At 52.9% G+C, this 15,675-nt stretch overlaps 1 protein-coding gene across 1 annotated transcript; it reads right to left on the minus strand.

Annotated features, from left to right (window-relative positions):
* Positions 1-390: 390 nt before the first annotated feature.
* Positions 391-13,013, minus strand: LOC134492138 (H-2 class I histocompatibility antigen, Q9 alpha chain-like). The gene is made up of 6 exons (XM_063296310.1): positions 12,910-13,013; positions 6,411-6,686; positions 5,734-6,009; positions 3,978-4,265; positions 968-1,057; positions 391-431 (listed from the first exon to the last, which is right to left on the minus strand). Exons 1-6 carry the CDS (start codon positions 12,977-12,979, stop codon positions 391-393), a joined length of 1,041 nt encoding a protein of 346 aa, XP_063152380.1. The 5' UTR covers positions 12,980-13,013.
* Positions 13,014-15,675: the final 2,662 nt, after the last annotated feature.

Below are 15,675 nucleotides of genomic sequence, written 5' to 3' on the forward strand. Positions count from 1 at the left end.
GCTGGCACCTGCCGAGGCTCCTTTTCTCCTCAATTCCTTCTGGGTTCACTCTTTTTATGGAGCTTCCTGACCAGATTTCCGCACACTTGGAAACAGGAGAGCTTCTCAGTCAGATGGACCTTCCACCCAGCCGGGTCTTCTCACCTTCTCGAGCCTTCCTTGTCCCAGATGTTCCTCCTTGGGGTCTCCAGTCCCAAGAACAGCCTGGCTGGATTGCAAAGGGGACCCACCTCCCCCAGCTTGGTTCTTGGGAGGAAGAGGAAGGTAGCACAACTCTGCAGCTTCATGAGCCGCTTCTGTGTTTGAACACACACACAAACACACACAGCCCTCAACTGAGGCTGCCTCTGATTCCTGCTCTGACTTGGAGATAACAGGGAAAGAGGAAAATCACTCACTTGATGCTGCCTTGTAGCCATCTTGACGTTTCTCTGCAAGGACAAAAGTCAGTCAAAGCTAAGAATAATCCACCAGAGATCATCCAATCTCTCCTCTGCAGGAGGGATAGAGAGCCCCAGGAGATGTTTTCACAGTTCTTTCGTCTCCTGGCAACTACTTTGAACAGACACAGGAAGAGCTTCAAAATATGAATGTATCCCCTGACTTGCCCCAAGAGAGACCTGCTGCCTCTGGGAGGGATGGAGGGAAATGGGGAAAGCAGCAGCAACAGCCGGGAGAGGAGGAGGATTTTCACTGAAATCCTTCTCTGCTGCCCTTTCACCAAAGCCTTTGAAAGGGACGGAACCACGATGCCTCTTCCCAACCAGAAGAAGGCAGGACTGTTCGAACCGCAGACTCAGCCGAGTCGAGACTGGAGTCCCAGCAAGAGGCCGAGATTTCGGATGCTCCCAAAGAGGGCTGGGAAAACAGGGAAAAGGGAGCCCAGAAGAGGCTCCCCAAAGCAGGGGACTGGGGAGGAGTCTCCCCCTCTCCCTTCACAGCCACCCAGCAAAGGTGGGACACTTACTGAGAAATACCAAGATCCCAGCAATCACAGACACCAGGAGAAGAACAGCCACAACGCAGCCGATGACGAGCCCCAGGTTGGATTCCGGAACTGAATTGGGAGAAAGAGCAGAGGATTGAAGGAGAACCCCAAACCATCGTTCCAAGTCGGGGAGAGACCTAACGCAGCCAAGGGACTACTGGGAATCGCCCAAGTTAAGAAGACTCAGGGCTCATCCTCACGTCCCTCGAATTGAAGGCACCCTGCTAACCACACTTAGCGGACATGTCCTCGTGACGCTGCCTTCGTCTCCCACCAGCCCAGCACGAAGGCGGCCGACATTCACCTTTAGCTCTTCAGCTCAAAAGCAGCCGTTTGCAGTCTTGTGACTCTCAGCAGGTTAACAGAAATAAAAACGTCAACAACACAATAATATAAAAAAAAATAGTGAAACCACAAAAACGTTTTTGTTCTTTTTATAGGCTGCCCCAATATGCCATGACTCTGGGCAGAAATGGGCAGCTCTGTACACTAGCTTTTTTTCTTAGGCTTGAATCTTTGCATTTTATTATTTAAGGTAAAAGGGTTCATATCATGTATCTTTTTTTTAAGTCCACGGTTTCATTTTGTTCCTCTCTTGTAGGGTTGCTCTGTCCCCCTGGAGGAGGAGAAAGGAATGAATCCTCGCTTCGTGCACTCTGTCGTCTGGCCAGGAAGTGGCTGAACAGAAACGGTTTCAGTCTTTGCAGCTGGAGCTTTTAACTGCCGGGAAGGCAGCCCAGGAGGTGGGAATCCTCTTGTCTCACACCCACCCCGGGGTTAGGGGGAGGACCCCAGGGAAGGCCTCCCTGTCATTCAAATCCACGCCCTGCATTCAGGAACGAGGGCAACAGACTTGTCTGTCTTCTAGGTGGCAGCCCTCTGCTTATTCGAAAGATGCTGTCACAAACCCCACCACCACCAGCACTCGTTGCTCAAGGCTAGTCATGCGGAGCTCCTTCTATCCCCCTACAGAGGATTCGGGTTCTAGTCCCGGATCAGCCTTGCTGCTCTCCTGGGAACCTTTTCCAGTTGTTCTGAATCTGTATTAAACGGTGTTGCCCAGAAGTGGACGTTGTTCTTGAGGTGGGCTCTGATGCTAGCAGAAGACAGTGAGAAAATCACCCTCGTCCTTTGGAAGTTACAGTCTGTTTGATGTAGCCTAAAATCGCAGATGCCTTCTCTGAAGGGACTTCATGCTTCCGGCTCATATTCAGTCTGCAGTCAATCCTGATTACAAAATCCTTTTAGCAAGCCAAGTATCCCCCACCCAAAACTTGCACCCTTGATTTCTGTTTCCTAAGTGAAGAACACTGGACTTAGACTCATACAGTTGCAAGGAAGCAACCTAAAAGGTCATCCAGTCTTACCACCATCCATTAAAGTATTCAGACAGATGGGATTGTGCCTTCAGTATCTCATTTGAGGTTTCCCATCCTTCCTGACACTCTTTTCTTTCAAGTGTCTCTTCAGTTTCATTCTGCTACTCTCAGCCCATTCTGTATTTGACTTCTTTCTCTGAGGATATTAGCTCACTCAGCCGGTTTTAAATCCTCTGCACATTCGGTAACTATTGGCTCTACCTATTCCTCCAAGGCATTAAAGGGAACGATGAAGAACAGAGGACGCAGGGCTGATTCTTCTGGCACCCATTTGATATCTTCAGCCTGATGAGGAACCATCAATGGGCACTCTTTGAGGAAGACTTTCAAGCCAGCTGTGGATCTCCTTAATTGCCTGGCCATCCGACCGCTTTTAATGAAGCCGAAGAGGCTTTGGGCTGCCTGCAGAGGGAGCTTTCACTAGACTAAAGGCCTGATTTACCATAAAAATTTAATCCCACGAAAGATCCAGATGACCTTGTCATCTTTTAGAGATCACATGATCTATATGTTTCCTATTTCATTCTGATCCACAACAAATAAAAAATACAAAATTCCGGTGATCTGGGTGGTTCCCTGTAGCATGCGGGGGGGAAAGTATGTGGGGTGTTTGTGTCACCCCCTTGCCCTAGTTCTGGCAGGGGGGGGGGGAGTTGGTGATATGGTGAAGTCCAACTTCTGGAGGGTCCTCAAATGGCTGAAGCAGATTTGGAGGATGCTAGAGGGGGGCAGGTTTGAGAAGGAGAACTCTAAAGTTCTCCTTTACAAAACTCATGAATAGCAGCCATGGCACTTGTGATCTGACACTTGGTAAAGAAACTGAAGTAGTATTTTCTTGTGCCTATCAGCATAAGAATAAAAACAACATTTTTTGTATGCTTGGGAAGCTATCATCAATAGAAGATGGGTATTCTGCAGTTTTGGGGTCCGGCGTAAAACATGCCAGTGGAAGTTACGAGCATAGGCAGAGTTGTTTGACAAGGGTTTTTTTCCTTTGGTTTCATGCTGAGACTCAGGAATTCCAACAGATCCCTGATCGTAAAATAATGTCTGCACTTCTTTCTTAGAGCAGCAACACAGGGAGATTTCGTTCTCTACAGGAAGAAAGCCGTCTTAGTTTCTGAAGGCAAAAAATCAGACTGGTGGCCCCTTTCCTGCCTACCGATGCCTCGGTCCAGCCACTCTGCATTGCACAAAGGCAGCTGCAGTTCACCAATGTTAGTAAAATCTGGTGTTCAGAAAAGGGGCTACCAGACTCCTCCGATTTTTGTACTTTAGGAAAAAAGAAAATCTGTTTCTGGTGCTCAGCACAACAGCTGCTCCTCCACTGGAGGCAGCAAACAGGGCAGGGAGGGAGGCTAAGAGAGGATCTAAGTGCGTTTCATCAGGATCGGCCAATGATTCTGATGGGATTCTGCTGCTTCCTTTAAATAACCCGAAGCCAGTACTCTGGCCCATTCCCTGCAGGTCCACGAACCTCGAAAAAGGGAAAAACCAATGGATTAAAGCTCAAGTGAGCTCACATCTGGACATAGCTGGGGTCACGTTTCTCTCCCACCATCTTCCAGCCTGAAAAAGAGACAAGCCTTTCCCTCCCTGCAGCCTCTCACCCTTCACGGCCACAGCCACGTCCACAGGCTCCTGCAGGCCATCGTGCTCCACGTGGCACCGATAGCGGCCTCTCTCTTTGGGATCGATCCGGACGCTGAGCCAGTAGTGGAAGGTCCCGTCCGCGTTGGGGGCCACAGAGCCACGGAGGGTGTCCTGCAGCCAGACCTCCCCGTCCCTCCTCCAGGAGGCGTCGATCTCCTTGGGGTAGAAGACATCCACGCGGCAGACGTGTGTCTCCATCCCATCGTCGGCCTCCGTCCTGCTGCTCACCATCACCACCGGGGTCTCTGCAGAAACGGCACAGCCGGAATTAACTCTGAGCCCCTCCCGAGCCTGGAAGGTGGAGGGAAAACCTGACGGGCAGGAAAGCTCCCATTACTTAGTTGTAACGCAGGGATATAACACTCCACACCCGCAGCGCCTCCGAGAGTTTTAGGACATGCTCCAAATCTGGAAATGCTCAGCCACAAGGACTCCTGATTTTGAGTCCTTCGTGGGGACTCAGTCTGAAAAATCTCTGGCAGCAAATTGAGGGTCCAAGTAAATTCCACAGGGACTGCTTTGAACTCTGACTGACCTTGGGCTGTTCCCTTCTAGGGAGGGATACTGGGGCTGCTCTTCTAAGTCCCCTTTCAGAAAAACAACACAGAGGTTTCTCTCTCCTGTTTGGGCCCTCTTCCGCTCCCCCAGATCTTAGGCTGCTCCAGGCCTCTATCCAAGGGACACAACCCAAATTTCAAGAGCAGGAGAGCCAGAATCACCGCAAGGGCTCAGGGCTTTTGCAATCCCACATGGGTGAATTTGGAAAAGCCATTCTGTCTCTGGACGGCAGGCAGGGAGAAGTGATGCAATGGAGGAGAGACCCAGGGCAGGGGGGGCTGCTGGCAATGGAGGGGGGGTTCCCCCTGGAGCCAGAGGGATCACGGAGCCCAGGGAGGGAAGGGGCGGAGCCAGAGGGATCAAGGAGCCCAGGGAGGGAAGGGGCGGAGCCAGAGGGGGAGGGGTGGTCTTGAAGGGAAAATAATAATGAACTCACAGGAAAAAAAAGGGGGGAGAACATTATAATGTGAGCTGGAGATCCTGTGGGGTGACAGAGCATTCCTGAAGGTGGGGAGGGGGTTGTTTTGGGGGGGGGAGTCACTCAGTCAGAGTCAAGGGACCTGCTGGAGTTTTAAGAGGAAGAGCCACAGAATCCCTGGATTTTTCTCCCCCAGGAAGAAAAGACCCCTCACCCTTGGCCTTTTATGCCCAAGTGGGGGCCCTGGTGGAAGAGGTGCCCCCTGGTGGTGGGGGGTGGGAGGTGCACCGCCAGGGGCCAGGGAGGGAGGGAGCCCCCTGTGGGACGGGGAGGGAAGGAGAGTGGCTGGGAGGGAATCAAGGCCACGCGTCACCCGTGGCCACTCTTTGGCTAAAGAGGGGTTTGCTGAAGAGCCCCAAGCGGCCCTGTGGCCTCATCGTGGGCTGCGCACGGGACACCCCGAAGTGCTTCTGCTGCCTGATCCACACAGACCCCGCCAGGCCCTGATTCTGGCCAGCCCCACCTGCGGCTCAGGGGGGGGGCAGAGGCGGCGTTTCCTGCCCCTTTGAGGGCTGCCTGGCAAGGGGAACCAGAGAGGGCTTCTTCCCGCGCCCTGCGGAGCTGCTGGGAGGGCAGGAGGGGGATTCCTCCCCTGCGGACCAGGGACCCGAAGGGGGCCGAACCGGGCAAGGAACCGGCCAGGGAGGGGGAGAGTCGGCCTGGGCCCGGAGGCTCACCTGGCCTCAGCAGCGTCTCCCTCCCGTAGGACAGGTACTTCCCCAGCCACTCAACACATTCCTCTTCCAGGTAGTCTTTATATCTCTGATTCCATCCTGGAATGGCGTCCCATTTCCTCTGGGTGACCTGGGCCTGGGGGTCGGTTGCCACCCAGGTGAGGGTCTCCTTGTCGAAGGTGAGGAAGGTCCTCCCGTCGTAGCCAAACTGCCAAAACCCTGCTTTGCTCCCGTCTCCCCTGAGCTCACAGCCGTACATCAACTGCCAGGTGTGAAGGCCTGAAAGAGGGAGAGGAGGATGGTCTGGGGAGTCCTCAGGAGAGACAGAGACGCCCTCCCTGCAGGGACTTTGATGCAGGAGTCCTGAAGTTCATGCAGTCCTGAAGCTCCTCAGGTCCCTCTGGACTTGGCCTGTCTTTACCTCATTTTATATCACTCCTGGGCTATATAATGCATTTTTTTTTTACTTCAAAAGTGTTTTTGGTGACCGTACTCTGCGCAGAAAACTTCTGCTATGGGGCCAGGATAAAATCTTAATTTTTTGAAACAATAAACATATTTTTAGAAGAGCCTTTTTAAAAAGCGTGGAAGCGGCCTGTCCCTGGGAGGGCCCCCCTTCTCCCCCTCCTGCTCCTGGGGGGGGAAGGTGGGGCAGGAGGAGCCCCCCACCCATCAGTCACCCTCGCTCTGGTTGTAGCGACGCCTCAGAGTCTCCAGGTGTGCTCTGAACGCCTCCTCAGTGCCACGCACTCTCTGGGTGTTCATGTCCCAGTACTGGGGGTCCTCCTTCCCTGCCTGCTCCATCCAGGAGACTCGAGGCTGCATCTTCCTGCTGCTGCTGTCGTAGTGAACGAAGACTTGACCGTCCACGTACCCCAGAGCGACGAAGTGGGGCAGCCCCTGACTGGGGTCCGACATGGCGGTGTAGAAATACTTCAGGGAGTGCGAGGAGGAGCCTGGGAGGGAAACAGGGGGGCAGAGTTACTCTGAGGGGCTTCGGCTGAGGGGCCCCGATCCAATGGGGCACAGCAGGCCCCAATTCGAGGGTCTGGGGAGGAAGGAGGAGGAGGAAGACACCCCAGGGAGACCTCGGGGGGCAGAGGGAGAAGGGGAAAGGCGGGGGAGAGGAAGGAAGAGGAGGAGGAGGCCGAGGGGGGAAGAGGGAGCAACCGAGAGGTGAAGAAGTGGCTTCTGGAGGGCCTGAAGGGTTGGGGGGTGGAGAGGTGGGGGGGTGAGAGCGGAAGGGGAGGGGAGGCTGGGCCGGAGGGGGAGCAGCACCCCCAAACCCCATCTGCCCCCCAATGGCTCCCTCCCCCCTCCCAGCGAGGCCTCCCCCCACCCTCTCTGGGATTGGGGAGACTCTGCCCCAGAGAAGCCGCCATCGCTCCACAGAAAGAAGGGGGTCCCACCCCAGAAGCTCAAGAGCAGCAGGAAACCCCACCTGGTCACCCCAACTTTCTGTTCACAGAAAAAAAAAAATCTCACCTCATGGAGGGCCAAAATGGATTGATAATAGCTGCAGATTTGAGGGGAGATTTTATAAATGGGGGAGGAAAGGGGGTGAGGAGGCACCCGGGTGAGGCCAGAGGCTGTCAGACCCTCGGGGGGGGGCAAACCCAGACTGCTGGCCAGGGAGATGGGGCAGTCAAGGGGGGGCGACGGGGGCGGGAATGGAGCCTGCAGCCCCCGGGGATCTTCCTGCTCGCCCCCCCCCCCGCTGGGAGGTTCCCCCTCCGGGCCTGGAGTTGACGCACGCACCGGTGCAGGGACTGGCTTTGACCCCAGGATTGTGCCCCACTTTGCTTGATAAATTGTATCTCCTGGTGGGAATAGCCCTGCCAGGCATCAGGAGGAGCGTGGCACCAGGCGTGGAAGATGGAAAGGTGTTACGCCATCCGGCAGACCCACCCTTTGGCCAAGTACCTCCTACAAAGAGACTGAAGTCAAGAAGGAGCTTCCTAGACTGCGCTGAGGAGATTGCTAGTACTCCTCAAACAGAATGATTAAAAAGGTGGAAATCCCAAGTAAAACACCTTCAGAATTGGATAGAACCGCTTGAGGAGTTGCCTGGAGGTTCGGAGGAGGACTGGACGGTTTGAAGATGCTGAAACAGATTGCGCACTGCTTTGGCCAGAACTAGATTACATGGAGGAATGGGGGTTCCTCCCTGAGGGCAGGGGTATTTGCTGCGAAGGCGGCGACATTCAACCAACTACCCATCTCTAACAGTGCCCTTTGGGACCGACATGCACGCAGAGCGGCTTATTGATCGGAAACACCTCGGCCATCAATGTGGCCCAGCATTGGGCTAGGGTTATATAAATTTTATATTTTTATTAAATGTTTTAAACTTTTAAACTTTTAATTCTTTCCCCCTTTCTATTTCCTGCACTTCTGACATGAAACAAGACGAGAGGAATTAATGGGGTTCCCCCTCATTCTGTGGAAAATCTCACTGCCGATTGTCCCAAGATCTCTTCCTTTCAGCAACACAATCCTGGCACGGAAACGTCATTCCCAGGTGCTTGCAAGGCACCAGGTGGACTCCAGATCAGGGCTTCTCAACCAGGATTCCACGAGATCACTGGGGGTTCCTGGGAGATCACAATTTATGTAAAAAATTATTTCAAATTTGGGCAACTTCACATTAAAGAGGTAAGTTGCATTCTTTATTTTTAGTTTAAGAATGCTGTTGATGCATATATACAGGCCTACCCATGAAATGACTGTCAGAGTGCTGGAAAAAGACCCAACAAAATACACTCACCCGGTTCGTTGGCTCGAAGGAAGGAAGTTTATTTTCAACTTTGCAAAGCTGGGCTCCCAGGTTTTGGCTCTACTCGCAGGTAGACCAAAGTCCCGAGAGCACCAGGTTAAGCATTTCAAGCTCTTTTATTCCCTCTCTGCCGCCCCTCCCTTAGGAGGCTTGGCGTACAATCTTGCTTAAATTTTGTTCCTGCTTATACAAGCCTTTTCTCGTAACCCACCTGCCCTATTGCTGCCCCCCCCCCCCTTAGGAGGCTTGGCTCACAATCTTCCTCTTATTATTTGACACATAAGCATTTTAGCATCAGCAGATGAAAGCCAGCTATGGCCAGCTTCTACCACTTCCCTATTTCCATGAGTTTGAGATACGTGTATACTTTTGAACTTTTTACCTTTTCCTTTTTGAACTTTCTAACTTCCCCTTTGTCTGCAAGCAAGTTAACCATATTCTTACGAGAGCGAGAAGCACCCACCCCAGTTGCAAAGCTTCCCCAGCTGCAAACCCACTTGCCGGAGCATATGCGGTTTCTTGTGAGCAAGCATAACAGGGCATCAGAAGGTCAGTTACCCACATCCGTGTCTTCAACTTTCGTTAATCTCTTCCTGTTTACTACTCCCTTGAATTTGAAGTACAGTTATTAAATTCCCCTCTCACATGACTATAAGCCTGAATGTGCAGGGGTTCCCCGAGACCTGAAAAATATTTCGAGGGTTCCTCCAGGGTCAAAAAGTTGATGAAGGCTGCTCTGGATCTAAAACCCTTGGTTCACTTTCCAGAGCATGTTCAGGAAGTTGTCCTCCTTCCTGGCCGATCCGGCACTTTTCTTCAGCAGCCCTTTGGAAATCACCCTCGACAAGCAGAAGCACAGCCTCTGCCAGTTGGAAAGGGCCACGGAGGTCATCTACTCTACCCCCCGCTCAGTGCAGGAACCCAAATGAAGGCCTCTTTCTTCCCCCCCATGATGGCTCCGGCCTCCGCTTGAGCCTCCCCAGGGAAGGGGGGCCCCAACTCTGGCCAAGGGGTTCCCTGGTCCAACGAAAACCAAACCTTAGCGGAAATAAATAAGGCATGGGCAAATCTAAAACTAATATAAAATTATCCGTTACAGCAGAGCTCCCATCAGACAACAGGAGAGTCAGGTAAAAACTCTTGGGAATTCTCCCAGCAAGGGTGGGAGGAAGGCGCTTTGCACGTGGCTGTAACGCTGACCAGAGAGCTGCTTCCCCCTCCCGCTCCCACAGGGGCCCGGTCCTTCTGGGGGGCCTTTAGCTGGGAACAATTCCTGACTTAGCTGGGAACAATTCCAGACCCGCCGGGAGGCAACCTCCCCCCGACCCCCATTCACTACAATCACATGATGGCGGCTGAACTTTTTTGGGCAGTCAAGGCACGTCGCTGGGTGTGCCCTTCAACTACCTGAGCCATGAAATATCCCCCCCCCCCGGTATTCAAAGCATGAAAATCATACAAGGCAAACTTTATTCATGTGCCAGGAACAGTTTTTAGGCCTTCTGGCAAACGCCATGATATTGTTGTCTGACTAATTCATCTCCAGCTGAGAGTCTGCAATATCAAGCCTGGGTTTGCGATGTCCTCCGAAGGCCAGTGGGGATCCCAGAAGGGATCGCAAAGAAAGGTAGAAATGCCCCTCGGCCAGCTTCGGAGGACGGTGATCTGGCCTATCCAACTCTCCACGTGATCACTGACTATCAGTGTAAGGGCCTAGAGCAGGGTTTCTCAAACTCAGCCAGTTGGACTTCAATGTGGACTTCAACTCCCAGAATTCCCCCTCACCCCCAGGAACCCATGGGATGTACCCACCCTGGCCCCACCCACTGAGGCTGCTTGGGAGATTGATTGATTGATATTTCAAATTTAGTCACCAGCCCTCTCACTGAAAGAGCAACTCTGGGCGCTTTACAATAAAACAAACATAAATTCTAATTTAAAATACAATAAAACAATGTTCTCAAAGAAGTAATATATTCCAGGGCATAGATGGTAACCAAAAAGTTCTTAATCTATGGGATTAATGCTTCTAGATGCCTTCTGAGTAACTAATTTTGTTAATCTGAAATGCAGATTAATAGCAGAGTCCCTGCTGCCACCACCAATCTTTGGGGGTGGGTTGGGGGTGGCTCATCTGGCGTCCTCCCCCAACCTCAGTCTGCCTGTGGAGGGTCCCGTAACCCGTGGAGCCCTTCTGGTGAATCAAAGATAAACACGGAAAATGATTTCAATTTCTATCATGCAAACTGCTGACCTTGGAGCACCGAAGAGTTTTCAGCCCTTCCTTGGGAGACAGACCAAATTCACAGGATGTGAAGAATGCCAACTTTTAGTAACAAGTACAAAAAAAAAAGAACAGGTAAAATCACGTTTTGTTTTAAATGTGAAAATACAAGCATGGAAAAGATAAGACTCCAGGGCTGTCCAATGACCAAGAAAACAACAGCTTGTAAGTTGGTTAAAAGAATCAAAGGAAAATATGGTGCTGTTGGGAAATTGGTGAAACTGGAAAGTCCACAAGGCCGCCCGCTGGCGCTGGTCTACTGCATTGGAAAAACAATCCCTTGTGGAAGCTCTTCAGATCAGAAATTATTCCAGGGCACCAGAGATTTTCAAGATAATTGACAGTATTTATTTGTGCATAACCTGGGTCTGCAAGGAAAAAGGCAGGACCTTCCCAGCACAGAGAAATAAATACCAAAGTCCTAATGCACATTCCCTCCTGGGCTGTTTTCCAGTCCTCCACGGTCCCAAAGCAAAGTCCTCAGCATCCTCCTTCCTGCTCCTCCCCACAATTCCAGGGGCTCATCAGAGCTGTGGGGGAGATGAAGCCCCAGATCCACTGCCTGTTCTGCAGAGTTTTCAGAATCCAAAAGGATCAGAGTTTTTCCCTAATGGCAGGAGAGGAAGGGGGAGGGGAATCTGACTCTGCACATGACCCAGAACATGCTTCTTTCCCTTGTGGGGTTGAGAATCAAGAAGGTCTGGAATCTGCCTGAGAGGAGAACCAGGTGAAGCTCTATCAGGCTGTGGTTTTCCAACACAAATTCCCCAAGAAATCTCCAACTTTCTATTCTTCCATCTCAACCTGTTTTTTGTGTCCTTCTTGCAGGAGGGGACAACTAATTCTCCTCCTCCTCCTCAAAATCTTATCTTGCTTTATTCAAGAGCAAGTCATAAAAACTACTATAAAACCAGTCCAAGTCACAATTTAAACACACCAACCAGGAGACACCTGGTTGCCCTGCCCACGTTGGTGATGGTTTCCTCCTGGGTTCTTCCTTGATTAGGGTGTGGCTTTCTGCCTGATTTGTCTGCTTGATCGTTTGTCCCCTTGGTGGTTCCTTGCTGGTTTTCCGCTTGTTTGTTTGTCGGGTGTTAACCCCTGCTTCTCTGGGCGTTGGCTGCTGGGGAGGATGCCTTCTGGTCTCTTTGTTTCCTTCTTAGCTTTCTTATTTAACCTCCCAAACAATTGTAAAATTCAAGGGATTTTATTTCTGCGTCCAAAATCCGGGACCCATAACTCCCGTGGGAATAACATTTGGCACATTTTATAAAACATTTTATGACATAAAAATTACCACAAACCATTTTATGACATAATACAAAATGTCACAAAACATTTCCTGTGGGCAACTCCTGATGTTTGGGCTGTTTTCAAGCCAGAGGTATCTCTGAATAGCTCCCTGAATTTTTAAGAACTTTCCCAGTGAAGCAGCATTTCGGGGGTGCTGCATCTGGGGATATGGCGGTTTGGGACGGGTGGGAGAATTGAGGACAAGGTGAAAATCAAGATTAAGGTTCTTTATGAAGATGATGCAAGGAGCGCTTCTCCCTTGCCTCTCAGCCTGCTGCATTCACACGGCAACCTTAGCCCGATCGCTCAAGCGCACCAGCCTCCGCGTTTGCCAATACACGGAACCGACTCAAGAGACGGGCCGGGTCCTCACAGCACCAGAAGCCAGAAAGAGCAGCAAAGCCACCGCCAAAGGGAGGTCATACGACCCAAGCTGAGCGGTCGTGCGAAGGCAGCCAGGAGCTTTGTGGACCTGACCTGGTCACGGGAGAACGCTGCCTTAAGACAACCTCCACTTCGAGGGACGGAAAGAAGCGCGCTTGGAGGCGCCCAGGTAGACTTGGCTGACATCTGGAGGGGGGAGCCTTGTCCGGTTCCCAGAGTGGCTCTCCGGGGGGTGGGGAGAGCGGCAGCAGAGTCCCACCCATGCTTCGGGGCCTGTTCTGAAAGGAGGGGGAGGGGGGCGGACTAGAAAGAGGACCGAATCGGGATGCTATTTCTGGGGATAATCTTTTGGGGGAAGAAGAAGAGAGAGAGAGATTCCCTGGACGGATTCCCAGCGGCAGAAAAAGGGGCTGGAACCCCCGACGCCCCCGAAGGGACTCACCGAAGCCGCTCTCCAGCAGGGTGACCGCCACCATCCCCAGAAGCAACGGGGGCGCAGGGCGCAGAGCCATCCTGAACGCAGACCTCGACCAGCGCTCCGCTCCGGTCCAGTCCCAGGCAAAGAATCAGGAGCTCAACGTGAGACACCCCCCCAAAATCCAGAGCGAGCCGGCGATTGGCCAAGCTTAACCAGTAGGAAAAAAATACTCCGATGCCGTCTGTGGTTGCTAGGCGGACGGCCAGGAGCAGCCGGCGAGAGAAGCTGGGAAAGTAAAGCTAAAGTTCCCTGGCGCTGCGGTTCGGGAAAATCCACTCCGGGGATGCCGCGTCTTGAGGGAGGGGCGGAACTGCGGGCTCGGAAAAGCGGGGGGGGAGGGGGGCAGGCCGGGGGGGGCCGTCCCTCTCCGACTCCGCGCAGCCCCTCCCAGCCGGGGATGAGCGGAAGGGCCGAAACCCCGAGCGAAGTTTCGTCCTGGCCAGAAACGCTCAGCGGCTCTTGCGGCGGCTTGAAGGCGGAGACGGGCCTTTCCCGGAGGGGGAAAAGGTCGGGGGTGGGGTGGGGGGGTGTCCTTTGGTGGTTCTTCTGGGGAATCGCTGGACTAAAACAATAAAACCCTCTTCCGGTTTTGATAATTGTAATTGTGATTGCCACATTTAGCGGATAATGAATTGTTGCTGCTGCTTTTACACTTCCTGTGATGAGCAAAGTATGAGTCAGATGCGAGGGTCTTTTCAGGGCTTGAACCATCTCCTGCTCTCTTCTGCTGTCAGCATCCCACTGAGCATGTACAGAGTACAAATTAGGCCAGGCCTGTGGGGTAGAGGAGTGCTGGGTGAGTCTCTGGCAACTGGCCTTCCGCAGGATGAGCCACACCTTCAGATCCTCTTTTCTCTCTGGATTCACAGCAGGCTAAACCTGCATCTGGTGCAAACGGGGATTCACACACAAACACTTTGGGTCACAGAAGGGAAAATTCACCAAGGCTGCAGCTAACCCGGTGTGAGAATGTTGTGCAAAGGCGCCAACCAGGCGTATCACTGGCCTGGTTGAATCTGCCATGCCAACCAGCCTCTGTGGGCCTGGAGGATCCCTGGCAGAGGAAATGCCAGGCTGCTTCCTGGACCAGGAGGTGGGAAAGGAGCTGAACGTGAGGCAGGCCAAAGCTGCTCAGGGCCACCATTGCCTGAGGAAATTGGAGGGGGGAGAAGCGCCTGCCCTGCCCTGCCCCAGCGTTGGGGGCCTCTTTCTCCAGGCACGCCCCCCCCCCCACGAAGCTGCCTCATCTGGGGAGGCTCTCGCTCCATCCAGACTCCCCCTAAACCCACCCCCTGGCCTCCCCAGGCTCCTTCCCAAGGATGCCTGGAGTGTCCTTCCTGAGCGTGAGATAAGTTTCCCCAGCCTTTCTCTCCAGCAGCCAATGACTTGTGGGTCCCCTCAATAAAGGAAGTGCATCTAGGGGGACTGGGAAGAAGGGCCTCCTCCATGGTGGCTCCCTCCCTTGGGACCTCATTCCCTGAAGGGATAAGATTGGCCCCCACCTTCATACTCTTCCTGAGGCCCTGAAGTCAGGGTTTCACCACTGGGCCTGGGGATCCCGGGTTGATGTGGAGCCCATCAAGTGGTCTGTTTGAATGCATTGTTGCTGCCAGGTGGTGGGGGGAACGTAGTGGGTTTTGTATCTGGGGTTATATTTTTGTAAGCTGCCTGGAGTCACTGTGTCTGAATTGGGCAGCCATAGAAATCTCTTTAATAACAACAACCCTCCAAGGTGGGCCAGGTGGGTGACTGTGGCTAAAGGCTTCCCGGGGACAAAAGAGCCAAGAGCAGCTTGCCTGGAAGTTCCTCAGAGGCAGCCCCCAATTCAGGACCTGCACAACTGATGTGTATCGGAGAGCCCCAGGGGGCAGATCTTCCGTCCTGGGCTGGAGAGGTTCCCATCGGCCACGGCCTGGCTGGATCTCCTCCTCTCTTCCGCCCCCCCAGGAAAGAAGCTCAGAGGCAGGCTGGGGAGTCCCGGGGCCTTGCACAGCCCTCTCCTTTCCTCCAACTTCACGCTGGGAGCAACCGCCCAAGAACGAGAGAGAGAGAGAATCTCTGGCAGGGATGCTCCGTCTCAACTTGCTCGTTTGAGGTCGGTGCAAATAAATCTCATGCAAGGATGGAAAGACTATTTGAACATTTCCAAACTCTCAAGTGTGTTTGGAAGACGGCAGCAGGGCCGCCACTGGGGAGGGGGCAACCAGGGCATGTGCCCCAGGCGCTGCGTTGATGGGGCACCAAAATGAGCACTGGGGGGTTGCCAAAATGGGTGCGGAATCGATGTTTGCCCCGGGTGACACAGACCCTAGTTGCAGCCCTGGACAGCAGTTCCTGAGTTAATCTGCCAAAAGTGCTCAGACTCATCCTTTCTTTTGGGAAATTATCAAGTTTCCTTGCCTCAAACCAGGGGAATGGGTGGGCTCTTTTTAGACACTCCTAAATGGGCTGCCTTCTTTTTCCTCCCCCCCTCCCAATTGAAGATTTTACCATCTCAGTTAGCTTTCGGCAATGGCAGCTTCCACCCCTGTTGGCACCAACTCCCAGAATCCCTGGGAGGCCTGGCCTTTGGCTACGCTGACTGGGAATTCTGGGAGTCGCAGTCCCAACCCTCCTGACCAACTCTGATTTGGGCTGAGGCAGGGAAGAAAGAAAACACCGTTTTCTTTATTCGCTGCCTGGAGTTTTATTGCACCAGACGCGGTTCCGAGGAAGCCTCCGGTGCAGAGA

This window comes from Candoia aspera, chromosome 2 (genome assembly GCF_035149785.1).
Source record: "Candoia aspera isolate rCanAsp1 chromosome 2, rCanAsp1.hap2, whole genome shotgun sequence".
NCBI lineage: Eukaryota > Metazoa > Chordata > Lepidosauria > Squamata > Boidae > Candoia > Candoia aspera.

Coding starts and splice junctions, on each gene's coding strand:
- LOC134492138 (XM_063296310.1), bottom strand. CDS start 12,979: ATGGCTCTGCGCCCTGCGCCCCCGTTGCTTCTGGGGATGGTGGCGGTC. Junction 6,687..12,909: donor CCTGCTGGAGAGCGGCTTCG/GTGAGTCCCTTC, acceptor TTTCCCTCCCAG/GCTCCTCCTCGCACTCCCTG. Junction 1,058..3,977: donor CGTGGCTGTGGCCGTGAAGG/GTGAGAGGCTGC, acceptor CTCCCAATTCAG/TTCCGGAATCCAACCTGGGG.